Source organism: Larimichthys crocea, chromosome XXIII (genome assembly GCF_000972845.2).
Source record: "Larimichthys crocea isolate SSNF chromosome XXIII, L_crocea_2.0, whole genome shotgun sequence".
Lineage (NCBI taxonomy): Eukaryota > Metazoa > Chordata > Actinopteri > Sciaenidae > Larimichthys > Larimichthys crocea.
The window spans coordinates 17,635,233-17,649,050 of NC_040033.1; the positions used below are offsets into that span (position 1 = coordinate 17,635,233).

The 13,818-nt window shown below is 41.3% G+C and overlaps 1 protein-coding gene across 2 annotated transcripts in view; it reads left to right on the forward strand.

Moving 5' to 3' along the window:
• The window catches only part of LOC104922457 (partitioning defective 3 homolog), a 327,327-nt gene that overhangs the window by 199,326 nt on the left and 114,183 nt on the right, over positions 1 to 13,818 (forward strand). For both annotated transcript variants that reach the window (XM_027274131.1, XM_027274132.1), the window contains exon 16: positions 5,991 to 6,177. In XM_027274131.1, coding sequence (XP_027129932.1) covers positions 5,991 to 6,177 — 187 coding nt within the window. The remainder of the gene's footprint in view (positions 1 to 5,990; positions 6,178 to 13,818) is intronic.

Here is a 13,818-nt window from a genome sequence, read left to right on the forward strand (position 1 = left end):
TCCACCCAACTTCAATCTGCACGGAAGTCTGATTAACAAAAACAAAACAAAAATTATATATTCATATATATATTTTTTTTATTATTCAGAATTTAGTTTAAATTTGTTTTTCCATTTCTCCATATTGCTACATCCCTACAGCTTTTTTATATTATTACATAATAAAGTATGAATTATGCAGCAATTTTATAACATTAAAATGGCAATTGTATTATTGATTAAGTATTGATTCTAGCCTCAAGTTACACAGGAATCAAACATAGTATATCTTTGTCCTCCTGGGCTTGCAGCTTATGTTGCTGGTGCATGTGTGAAAGGGTTGAGGTGGTCTGAAATGACATTCTCTGAAATGCCATTTAAAAGCTAAATAACAGGCTTGGATCAGAGGGCAGCTCTTCCTTCAACACCATTCATGGGTTGACCTCTGGATAGGAAAACCTTTTAATCTCATCATGCTAATATATGCTAGAGTAGGGGTAAGTTTAGTTGGCTGCGCTCAACCTCCATTCATTATTTGGAAACATTTTTGCATTAAGCTGTCACCAAATCAGTTTTCAAGCAAAGAGTAACAACAGTCACATTTTGTCATTATGTGGTCATAGAGACCTTCATGACAACGCCTGCCAGACCAGGACTCAGACAAAACTTGATTATGACTGGACGCTGAGCGCTCTGTTCCTGGGTCCATGGGAATCACTGATTAACTCCATATGTTTCTGTAAGTCTCAGTGATTGCTTTCTCCATTCTCAACCTGGACTACTATCTAAATCCTGAAGTTGCATTTGTCTGCAAGGAAATAGGAGACTGTCATCAAGCCGATCAACTCAATGATCTAATCAATTGCTTTGATGAGTAATCCCTCATGGAGCAAGGTGTAATGCTGTTAGGGTGCCTTCACGCCTAAGCTGTGTTTGGTTCAGTTAAAATCAACCCTGGTGCATTTGAGTCTTTTATTTTGGTTCATTTAGGCTGGTGTGAAAATCAACCAGACTAGAACTAAAATGCAACAATGTGTCATCTTTTCTCTGGTTATGTGGATGTGCCCTTAGAAAATGGCACCATTGTCCCCTGGTGAGTCTTTAGTTTTTACCAGTGTGTACTTAGGATGATTACCAGCTGCAATCTATGTATAGGCCTGATAGCCATGGCGGCGCAGATCAACTAATGATCTCTCCTCCAGTCAGATCAATAGGCCAAAGTGTAACTGAAGGAGAGAGGAAGAGAGAGAAGGCAGAGGAAAGGGAACTGTACAAGTGTGTGATGGACAGAGATGGAGGAAACCGTGTAGGAGAAAGAAGATGGAGTGGGGCTATTAGTGTGACCTCTCACCTTACAGCTCAATGTTTCAACGGTCAACGCATGGTCAGAGGACAGAGAAAGAGGAGAGTGAAGCTCCGATCTGTTTGGATGGATGCAGCCAGGTGGCCCCTCGATCCAGAGAGCTCATCTGTCTCTGTCTTCACTCTCCGCCAGAGGCAGGAAGAACATCTCTGCTTCAATATCATGGAATAGCTTCCACACGCTGAGCACGGCTTGCCAGAGGGCTGCATGTGCTTCAGCATAGTCATGGAAACGTGACTTTCTGATTATACTGATTATGCATCATCTATTTGATGGTATAACTGTAATGTGACTTTGTGTGCGAAGCACAATTCATTCCAACACACTAAAAACAAACAAAAACCTTACTTTTCTGTTTTATATTTAGTCTATAAACCACAGTTACAATAAAATTTATATTGTAACGTTAAAATTTACAAACACTGTCATCACTTTGACTTTAATATGTTTCAGCTGCTAACTGTGATCCTGTTTAGCCTTCGCATTGCAATATTACTACGTGATAAACCCCACCCAACAACTTGTGTTTGTTTTTAGCAGTGTGATTAATGTAATGGAGGCTGCTCAGGTGGTGGGTACTGTGTGTCTGCTTCTGTCTGCATGACTCATGAGAAGCTATCTTTAATTACAGCGTGACAAAGGCCACAGTGGCACAATCATGTTGCCAGATAACTCTTTCCTTAGCTGCACAGAGGGTAAGCATGAATCAGAAGCTCTTTAACAAATACCAAATAGATCCTTTGTGTAAGAAACAGTTTCTCTGAACCACTAATCATAATTGGAGTAATGTTTATTGCCATGTGATCTCATGTCCATGTCTCCAAGATATATGTGTGACTGCTGAGTCATTTAAAGAGGCATTGTGATACTAATGGGTTTTGTCTCTTATTTTGCTTTCATTCCACAAACTTTGTGATGAAAGGCTTCAGTGTTTTCGATCGCCAAGGTCATCACTGAATAACAGCGTTTTGATTGTGATAGCGGTTGTGCGATTTGGTTAAAATAGTAATTGCGTTCACAGTGTTCAGGTTTAGATGCAGGTGGTTATTTTGCTTAGGTGCCATCAGACCAAGGCACAACTAAGAGGCGCTTCAAACCAAAAGACAATAAGCTCATGACCTTCCCTGAGCAAAATGAATCTATTCACTCATTATGTTATTAGCACTTGCATGTATTCAGAATCATCTCTGCATAATGAACAGTCATGACTTTCAGCTACATTAGTCAACAGCTAGTTTTGAGCAACACGCACACACTGACGGTCTGGCTGGGAAGTAAAGTGTGACAGTAGTGTACCAGCGGAGGCTGGTACTGTCATCTGCCCCCTTTTTCCCCTCCTCGTCACCAACTGTGAGGAACTGGTAAAAGATAACAGTGTTAAAACAGTGAGTGAGCAGTTCCATCTGCACATCACCGTGCCAAAAACACCACTGAAGGTGTTGAAACGTTTTCTTTCCTTTGCAGATTTTTTGTTTCACCATTCTGCCTTTTTGGTTTTCTCTTTCTCAGTCCAGTTTTATGAACCAAACAGCCATTTAACATGTAAACACGCTGTTCCCAGGACTCGCTTTCTTCTGGACTGTTCAAGTCTGCTTCATTGTCCCAGTTTATTCTACAACAAGTACTGGGGTGAGTGGGTGATTTCCCTCGATGCATATTATGCTGACAACTGCTGAAAAGCAAGTACTGCAGTTTCTCTAATTATTTTCACCTTTCAAATTATCAGCGTGGCCCCAGCTTTACCTGTCCACCAGCCATTTGTTGTATGTGTATGCATGTCCTCTAGGTACTTAGCAAAGAGGGAAGTGGAATGACTTTAGCAAGTCTTCATCTGCAGAGCTGGCTACTTGTGTCAAGAGGTCGTGACTGCAAATATTTCACAGAGCTGGAAGAGGGAAGTTTTAATTAAAACGGTGTCCTCTGTTAGCAGAAGTGGTCTGCTGACACGAGTGAATGTAAGGTGATCATAAGTTATCATCTTCAAGAGTGCATATTGTGAATACAGAGAAATATTTTGTCCATGAAACACACTTCTTACAGAGCTTCTTTTGAACTTCAACTTCCTCTTACATTATCACTATGCTGTATGTCTTTTCCAGGTGAGCACTGTAGTGAAATTCTTAGTGTTGCTGATGCAACCAAGAGGTAACTCTACCTAGTTAAGGGAAAGTAAAGGCTGGTATAAGGATAGCCCCTGTGGACACACAACCGCAGGGCATCTCTCACTGACTCTGCCGGACTTTTACTAAACTGACTGTAAAGTAGATACACTGACGACAGAGGAGGTAAGTAACGCGTTGGAAGGAAGTGTTTGAGAACTGATTTAGAGGAGTTTTGCAAGGACAAACCGTAACAACTGTATAGAGGATAGAGGATAACTGTGTAGAATCTCACCATCATCTGTTTTCCTTCAGTCCAGAACAACCTAAAAGAAAATGTCATGATGACCAGGCAAACTGAGGCATGGGAGCCAACCTCTTATATTGTTTGCTAGCATCACTGCATTTGTTGAATTGGAAGACAATTTGGATTTATATTGTTATTCCAAAACTGGACATCACAAATAGTTATATAAAAAACACAGTTAAAGAAAAAATGATGAATACACTGCTATAATCTAACTCCCAACCACTTGGTCTGCCTGCTATGAAAGTGATAGGTCTAGCTTAGTCTAACTGACTTCCTAGAGCTTCTCTCTGTCATTACTGCAGGCCTGCTGATTTACAGTACAGGGTGAATTCAATTACCCATGGTTCTCTGTCAAGCTGCCCAAGTGAGAAATGGCCTTCATTTCACCTGTACAGTGTTGGCAGTCATATTAACTGGTTTAGATGAGCAGTCCGTATAGACAAAGGGGATGAGGCTTCCCAAAGAATCAATTAACAGATGTGTAAGTCCAAAGGCAGGGGTTTGGCAAAGTTTTTTTAGTCATGGTATAAAGCAACTTGGCCTAAATGAAAGTTTTGTTGGATTTGTGACATTTCAACTGTGTTTTAGGTTGAGATTCAACAAATGTTTTCTAATATTAATACACGAACATATTGGTTAGTGTTTGTTCATGAATTTTCACATATACTCTATCTTTGGGCTGTTCAAACAGTGGTGTTATGTTAGAAATACTTGCCAATTTGTTTCATGGGAATAAAATAACAAGAAGAAAATCTGGTAACTGGAAACAAGCACCATGGTGATATTCACTGTATCCACGGTAACACTGCATTTGAATCCTTTGAAACACGTGTTCACACAAGGTATAATAAATCTTGTTTGTCACATGCCACAGGGTGATACAACCTGTTACATACATAACAAATAACCTAGACAATATGCCACATGTTCTTGATTTTCTGTTTGTGGTTTGACTTCAGTGCTCTTTAGGCAGGACCTTTCTAAGCCCACTTTGGTTTGTGTCCTCCCCTGCACAGCTGTTTTGTATCTTTGTTTTTCTTAGATGTTTTCTTTCTGTGCAAATACCTAAACTAAACTATACACCTCATTGCTGCGTTGATTGGTCCTCAGATTTACTTCCACAATATGCATTTATCATTCATCAGGCCCCAGTGAAATTAAATGCCTTCGTGTTGGGATCCTGCCAGGGTAAATATTGTTGTCTGCTGTTAGTGATTACACACAATTGTTCCTAAGCTATTAGATTTGCACAACGGCTCTCCAATAATGGAAACAAAAGCAAAGAGCAGGAAGTCCAGCATTTCTGTAAACTTTTGTCTAATAGCAAGCAGGTGTGTGATTAAAGTCTGATCTCGTCACTCGTCTTGACTTTGATTTCCTTTTTTAAAGTGTCTACGTCTATACTTAAGCCATGCACCAATTTGTAGAGTGAATCGTGCACCTCTGTATTGTAATGCCACCTCTCATGCCATTGAAGAACACCTCTTGTGCCCTTGGTGCTGAGTGCCAGCCACGGAAGCACATTCCCCATTGGCTTTGACTCCTGAGGAGCGATTCAAAGAAGTCCTCAGCAGGGAGGGTCAGACAGAACAGAATACAGATCAGGGGAGCTCTTCTGCTCATATTTGTCCTTGGAGAAAAGTGAAGAAGAATTAATGAAACTACTCGAGTCTACAACTTTTTGACTCTCTGCATAGAGGACATTTTATCATTTAGTGTCTTCTCCTGTGACGGCAATTTTGTCCTGTCATTTGTGTCTGTGCTGTCAAGTTATGTGTATTTTCATAGTGTTCCGAGGCTGCTACTATTTTGTGAATGTTGGATCGTCATGCAACATCTCTGTATGCATGCAGCGCTGCAAAATAGTACCTAATAAGCACCATTATTTACTCTTTTTGTGAAATGTTGGTATTCTTCAGGAATGCCCTGACGTGAAAATCAAACACACGTATCTGGGCCAAAGTTATCTCTGTATACAGTAATATCTTGGTAATTACTCCAGCAAGATAACATTTTTGTGTTTACACAGACATGTCTGTGGAGGAGTGTGTGTATCTTTACTTGTGACTTCACTTCAGTATATGCACATATTTTCTCAACCTGATTTTTTCACACTTTTTATCAGACACCACTAATTGGGTGTTTAAAAAAAGCTTTAGTCCTGACGCTATATTGTGTTTTATAACTTAGAAATACATGTCATCGTAAATGCCCTATAATCTCTCTCTTTCTTTCTTAGGGAACTACCAGCTCTCTCCGACTGTTAACATGCCGCAGGACGACATAGTGATGATCGAGGACGATAGGCCACCCCTGCTTCCTGCCCACCTTTCTGACCAATCGTCCTCCAGTTCCCACGATGACATGGGCTTCGTGGGGGAGAACCCGGTGTCCTGGATCCACGAGCTGCCCGGTCAAAATGAATGGTGAGCAGCGGGTTGTTCTTACTTTGTGGTGCAGTCGGCTGAATTATTCATAACTTGATGGACTTCAGACAGGCCCTGTGTGGGAGGAAGCAGGATGTTTTTTTTGTATTATTAGTTACAATATGCAGGAGGTGTGGGTTAAGTGACTATGTGTGCGTTTGTATGCGAGGGTTGGTCATTACATTTCTGGACTGTCACTGAGTGGTAAGAGTAATGTTTTCTGGGCAGATCCAGAAAACCAGAAAATCAGAAGTCTTGATTTAATATCCTGCAGAAATGGGTGGAAAATAATGAAAATATGTTATTTTACAGGAATATATATGAGTTGGTGGGACAAGTTATTGCGCACATTTATTACACAGTGTGGAGTTAACCAGATTATGTCCCTTAACATACCAGAAAATAACATTTTCATATCGTATTTTAAGTTTGTTATAGGAAAGTAATGGAATTTTGAATCTGGGCTACTTTAGAATCCCAAAATGTGAGTAACTTTTTGGGTAAAGATGCAGTTGTGTCAGGCGATGTGGGTGCGTTTGTGTGTATGCGTGTGTCTGTGTGTGTTAAATAATGGATGACCCAGCAGCAGTCAGACTATGAGTGAAAAAATTCCCAGGGACTCATACAGTACCTCAACCTCTACAACCCCAAACACCCATGGGAATTCTGCGCCCCACTCCGTCTCCTGACTGTAGCCCAACTGAAGCACCCTCATAATAAAATATGAAGCCAGGACTCATCAACCTCGAGCGGTTAAGCAGAGGAACCCTTACAGACCAGGGGGAAAAGAACACTGCGGCACAGCTCTGTGCTGATTTTATAAAACGCTATAGCCTTTATTTTTTATTGTAGTGACAGCTGCCTTTTAGCACAGGAAGTTATAACCATCCTTAAAGGTATAATCACTCACTCTGAAATTACTCATGGCATTTCCTGTATGATTGCAGTGTTCAGGTACAGGAAATGTAAGACAAGACATCCAATCATTCCCTTATTCTCACCTGAATGGAAAAGTCAGTGACATGCTTTTTCACTAAACATAGGTTGTTTCCTCCTGTTATTTTTTCATATTCATTCATCAGTCATTTTGTCATTTCATAACAAGTGTTATTCTTTCTCATGATTGGCTGGGTGAGGTCACATGTGTGAAGGCATGCTGCAACAGAACCTGAGACTTTTTTTTTTCAAGGTGAAATGCTGGCTGACAAGAATAGAGATGCTCAGCTAATTTATTTATTTATTTTAGTTTTATTTGACTTCTTTTTCCCCAGAGACACTCTACTCTCTCTCTCTCTCTCTCTCTCTCTCTCTCTCATTTATTATGAATGAGTAGATTTGCTCAGCATGCCTGTTGTTCATGTGATGTCATAGTGGATTAGGTCCACAGCATATGGCTGAACCGCACTCTCCATTTACACACCTACACACACACACACACACACGCGCGCGCGCACACACACGTGCATGACGTGTGCACACAAGGCAGAAATGTGCTGTAGACCACTGCCTAGGGTTATTGTGAATAATTCATGTACTCAAAGTCACACACACACACACGCACGCACGCACCACATACACATACACACACATTGGGCACGCGTTCTCTTTTACTGAAACACTAACAGCTGCTTAAATGCACCGAGTGTGTATCCTCTTTCTGACTGACTTTAACTGTTTCTCATTTTCATTTTCAAGTGCCCCCAACATCCTCCAACACACACACACACACACACACACACACACACACACACACATACAGCGTTAACACACATACTGAGCCAGCATGGGATGTGGGTCAGCCAGACTCCAATGTACTGGAACTGTTACTTTTTAATTAAGCTCTTGCAACAGTGCAGCCCAGGCCCTATATGTATTGAATATGTATTGTGCAGAGCTGTGAAAGTCTCACCTCTGGCCTCCAGTATTATTTAGCCTTCCTTCCTCATGGGGGGCGGCTTGCCAAGGCCACAGCTCTACACCTACAGTGCATACACAAAGCACGAAAGTGGCTGGTTGGCTTGTAAAATCATTGTAATTCAGGCTCTTTCTTTTCTTGTCCTTTTTTCACCCGGTGGAATTTAACAAAATTCAGACTCAGACTTTCTCTTTCTCTCCTCTTTTATTTCCTTTTATTAATTTATTTCTTCTGTATGTCACTTTGTTCAGACACAAAACAGCGAGCTAGCTGCTTGTAAAATGAATTTCATTTCAGATTATTCCACTCTTAATGTAGCAGTAATAAAAAATGTCATGGTTACTATAACAACTAATATAAACAAAAATCAGTTCATCAGTTAAAAAGGCTGCATTAATTCATAACCCACTCGCCTCTTTTTTCCCTTTCTCGTTTTCCCTCTGTTTCACCCTCCTCCTCAGAAAGGTTTCCTGTGACTGGTAGCCCACATGTTAGCGTGTTAGTGTGTAGGCCCCCAAGATAAATGGTTGTTTTGGAGGTAGAAATCCCATCTCACACAAGACACATAAATTGACCCACTTTTCTCTTTTTCTTTTTTCTCAACGTCCCTAGCCAATATCTAATGGCTGTGTGTTCCGTGAATGTGTGCATACATGGTTCTCGTTCGTTCAACATTCACTGTGTGAAGACATATGAATGTTTTGCTTTCTCTTGCAGAGCTGTCTTGTTGTTATGAACCGTTGTTGTATCAGCTTTACGGGCCTGAAATGAACATAAAACAGGTCATAAATAATACAGCAGCATACTTTAAGATCTCTGTTAAAATGTTGATATACAGATATCAGAGCTTTTGTTTGTTGATAATGTATTATAGACTGTTTTATTAGTATTACTATTATTACTTCTACTCCCTTTTATCAGCTATCAGTGGCTCTTAGTGCTTACTGAAAGTGGCTTGTGAAGAAAAGTTGGTTCAAGTCCTCAGAGCAGGTGGTGAAATAAAACCTACAACTTCCATGGAGATATTTTTAAATCCAGCCAGATGTAGAAGACTAGGGTAGGGTTAAAGAGTGTGTGAATGTGATTCAGGGAAGTGATGGAAACCAGCAGGTGTCTTCTGTCAGGTTTCACTGGATAAATAAAGGTTGTAAATTATTACTTTGCATATCTGCACTAAGTTCATTCAAGCATTGGGTCCTGACCTATCACATTAATTCCCTTTGCGGTGTGTGCCTCTTCTTTCATTAGTTTGAATCTGAAGCCAAACAGGAAGGACCATGTCTAAATGATTTACAGTAAAATAGATAACAAGTGCTGCCTCATATATTGGCTTTGCAGAATAATCTGGATAAATAAGAATATGAAAGATTTTCCTCTCAGGGGTGGAATGTGGGAAAGTGTCACAAATTAGTGTACAATCATGGCAGCTCCTAATACAAGCAGATTCGCCCGAGATGCCGGAGGAATGTTTCTAGTTTCCACCTGGTTTTCATCTCAGTGGCTGAGAGTTCAGTTACAGGGTGTGTGTGTGTGTGTGTGTGTGTGTGTGTGTGTGTGTGTGTGTGTGTGTGTGTGTGTGTGTGTGTGTGTGTTAACTCTAACTCAGGTCCAATCAGTGCCTTTTGCACTGTACATGGTCAGTTTGCACATAATAAATGTTTTGTCTTTTAGTTAGAAATTAAGAAAAAAAAACATAACTATACACGGATCATTCCATTTAAAGATGTTCAGCTTTGTTACTAGCTGCATTAAGCCTGCGCACGCTTCACTGGACTAGCACCCACGCCTGCATAAATATTTCCCTTTCATAACAGTTCCCCCTTGGTAGCTGGTGTAATCCTCACCAAGATGTCCTTCAGAGGCGAAAACAACAACTTTTAAAAGTATTTGCAACCCTGCTTCGCAATGTAACATCTATACAAGACGAAACACCGGGCCCCTGCTCAGGAGAGGTTTGTAAGAGCACCACAAGGAGTGTGAAGCCCTTACCAACAAACTGCTGAAGCAAAGCAACTTCACTTTGAAGATGAGGCTCTTTGAGAGATTGAGAATGTGTCTCCTCGCAACAACAACAACAACAACACCGCTCTGCTTTGCAATTTTTTGAACTTAGTGTTTTTTCATTTACCTGCTTAAAGGGGGTTGCCCTGGATATGTGTAGATCCACAACTGTTTAAATGCAGGTGAATTTAGAACGACAACTAGTGCACGTTGTACACAGTCTGTAGTTTGAATCAGAATTTTTCGTGGCAATAATAGAATAAATGTTATCAATTGAGAATATAAACTTGCATCAAGCTCTGCTCCCCTTCTGCGATATATAGCCCTTTTTAATTGTATTGGACTATTTAGTGCTGATAAATATTTCATGTTATCTTCTGTGTCATTAACTTGTTGTAGTTGGTCACGTTGAGCATCTTTTAAAGTTCAGTAGAAAACCAGGTACCCTTCTCTTTATGCACTTTAACATATTTTCACACTTGAACATCAACAGAATAATGCATCAATAAACACTTGAAAGGAAAGGCATTGTTAAAATGATTTAAACAGCTTAAATTAAATTTACGCTGTGTCATACTCAGGCCAGCCGGGGAGCCTGCAGCCCCCACAGCACCGCCGTCCTGCACTAATTGAGCCAGGTCTGTTTCTGCCCTGAGCACACTTTGTCTTCCAGCCCCAGCAGCACTGTATCTTCCTAAGTTGTGAACACGCAGTCTTCTAACTTATGCGAGGACAGGAGGTGAGAGCACAGTGTATTCCGAGTTGGCACTGAAGTGCAGAAAAAAGCCGGGGGGTGTCCGCAGCATGCTCATCAGTCTGAAGTTTAGGAAGCGTTACACAACATCACTGAGAGCCAGGAACTAACTACTACCAGCTAGCCTGTGGCGCACAGGCTGCTATTTCCATACCAACCACTGTTATCATAGCTGCTATGCATACCACCTGAATTCAATTTCACCACTTGCAGGAAGAAAGGAGGCCTTTGCAGTTGAAATCAGATAACGGCCACTTGTGATATGATTAATAAGGTGCAATTTGTTTGATTATATTATTTTCATTTTTATGATTGTGATGATGATTATAATTGTACGACTGTGCATTGCAAACATATGGGATTCTAAATCCACTAATGACTCACTCGATGACGGACTCAGTCGGTTAGCTTTTAGTGCGTTAGTTTGGAACACTTTAAAACACCAAACATCGTCACGCAGTAACACAAACAAACACAAACTAAGTAATCAAGGCAGCGGTAGGTACTAGCCACTCCTGTGTTCTGCAAAAGATAATTACTGTGTTTTTTTTCCCCGCTGAAGTCTGGTGGGCTTGAACAGAGTGATGTATTGGTTGTTTCTGGTTGAACAAAAACGTCTGTTTTTTGTAGAGTCCATTTTGTTTTGTTCTTGACACTTAAAATCTGAGCCTGTCAGTGGCAAAAACATGCACTTTCAGTGGGCGTGCATTGATGGTGCACAATTTCCCTGAAGGATTACACATTGCAGCTTTTGCAGCTGCAGCAATCTCACTTAACAGCGGACAGGTTTCTAGAGTTTCTCTCCCCACAAAAACAGAGGAATATAGGGTGCAGGTTGAACGTTACTTAAATAAATAATTCCCCCACCTTGTCCACTAGGGGCACTGTCACAGCCTTGATATAACTAGACCACTACTGTCCCCATGGCTCGGCCCCCAATCCAGATGAAGCTGACAGAGTGGAGGATAGGTGTCAATTCTCATTAAGGTGAGGGGGAAGAGAAATGGACAGCGAGAGGCCGAGAGAAGGAATCAGCGAGAACTAGACTGTGTCCTTCTCTGTCTTTCGGAGATGTCACAGGTGGAAACATCATTTCCCAGGCAGCTCTGACACAGTCTGTCAACCAGCAGAGATGGAAAAGGACTCCAGACAAACATAACACACTCACATACACACACACACACACACATTGCTGCACAGACGCGCTCAGTCTCACGAGTGTTTAGATACACATTGGCTGGTAAACAATTTCACAAATTAACATATAAAGTGGAAAAGGTCCGCACAGACACGAACAAACAAACTTCCAAGCTAACACTGCAGGCAGACTGCCTACTTCAGTTGACTCTCTAATAGTCTCTATCATCAGTAATGTAACTAAGAATCACAGTGCTCTATTAAGCACATGTGTTTCTCCCATCAGGCTATCAGCATAACTGCATATGAATGCAAACAGCCCTGTAGTGCGTGCACACACACACACACACTATTTGACAAATCTCAAATGTCCATTTAAGTTGGCAGTAACACTAGGTAGCACACACACACACACACACACACACACACACACACAGGAAACACATGCATTAATTGCAGACATTTTTCCCTGAAATGCTAATAGTCCCCTCTGGCTTTATGAATATTTACCATGTCTCAGTGGCACGCCTTTGCTACAAGTATGTCATACATGCTTTTCTTTCTGTGCTCACCTTGAATGTGTTGATCCACAGCTTCCTGTGTTGTGCACTATGTATGTGTGTGTGTGTGTGTGCCCTACACTGCCTCATTGTGACAGGGGTGCAGGTGAATCTCAGCATGAGCAAAGCTGAAGTCACCTGCACAAACACACGCAGACTATCTCGCCACACACACCAAAGTATCTTCTTTGCCTGGTCCTTGTTAGTCGCTCTACCGTTCAGCAGACTAGAGAAATCAGTGCAGCAAAACTCAATTAAAACATCCGCACACCAGGCAGGGAATGAATGAGGAGGTCTACGCAGGAGTCAGCCGACGGACAAAGAGGTCTTAATTGATCTTGTTTCTCTCCCTCTCTCCCTCTCTCTGCAACTTTATCACAATTAAAAGGAGATTACAGCAAATCACAGGTGCAGCTGCTCCTCCATGTGGCACTGAATGAACCATTTTATTTTACGGCATTTATACCCAGGTTTAAGTGTAATGTTTTAATGGGCACAATTAAGTGAGTGAAATAAAAGTGGTAATCTGAGATGTATTTTTATAGCACATTCTTGTTAAAGAAAATTGTTACAAAGATGGAAGAGAGGACCTCTCTGTTCACTCTTTTTTTCCCCTTTGTAATGTAGAAATTATTGTATGTGTATTGTCTGCTGGGGCACATGCCAACAGTACCATTATGCAGGGCTTTATGCAATGATTGAAGACAGCTTCAAGCTCCCTGGCCCAGCTATGCATCCATGCGCTCACCTGAATCGGCCTCCTCCAAACCTCAGAAGGGTCATTTCAGAAGCACCTTACTGGGCATCACTCTCCACCTCTTCCCTCTTCTCTGAGGCGTTGAAATATTGCACAGAACCCCCCCCCACTAGTCGATCAGACCTAGCCACACTTTTCTAAGAAGTAGGACGCTTTGAGACTTACCTCTTTGGGGTCGTTTTTAAATGAGGCTAAGGATAGCTGGGTATGGGGGAAAAAGAAGGGAAAAAAATTGCATAAGTCACCAGGGTAAATTGTGAGTACAGAGGGCTTTTAGCGCCCTCCACTTAGCAATAAGGGTGATATGCAGTTTGACACATTTAACTTCCTGCGAGGGAGATGGAGACAGGAACAAGTTGATGTAAAATGCAAGTTAAAGCTGTGGATTTGCCTGTGAGCAATCCTCGGCGCTAGTTAATTTTAGATGATGGGAGGACTTTGAACGGGGAGAAAAGCATCTGCTCGGAATGGTGGAAATTGCTTTTAAACACTGCTTAAAGAAGGAGAGATGAGGGAA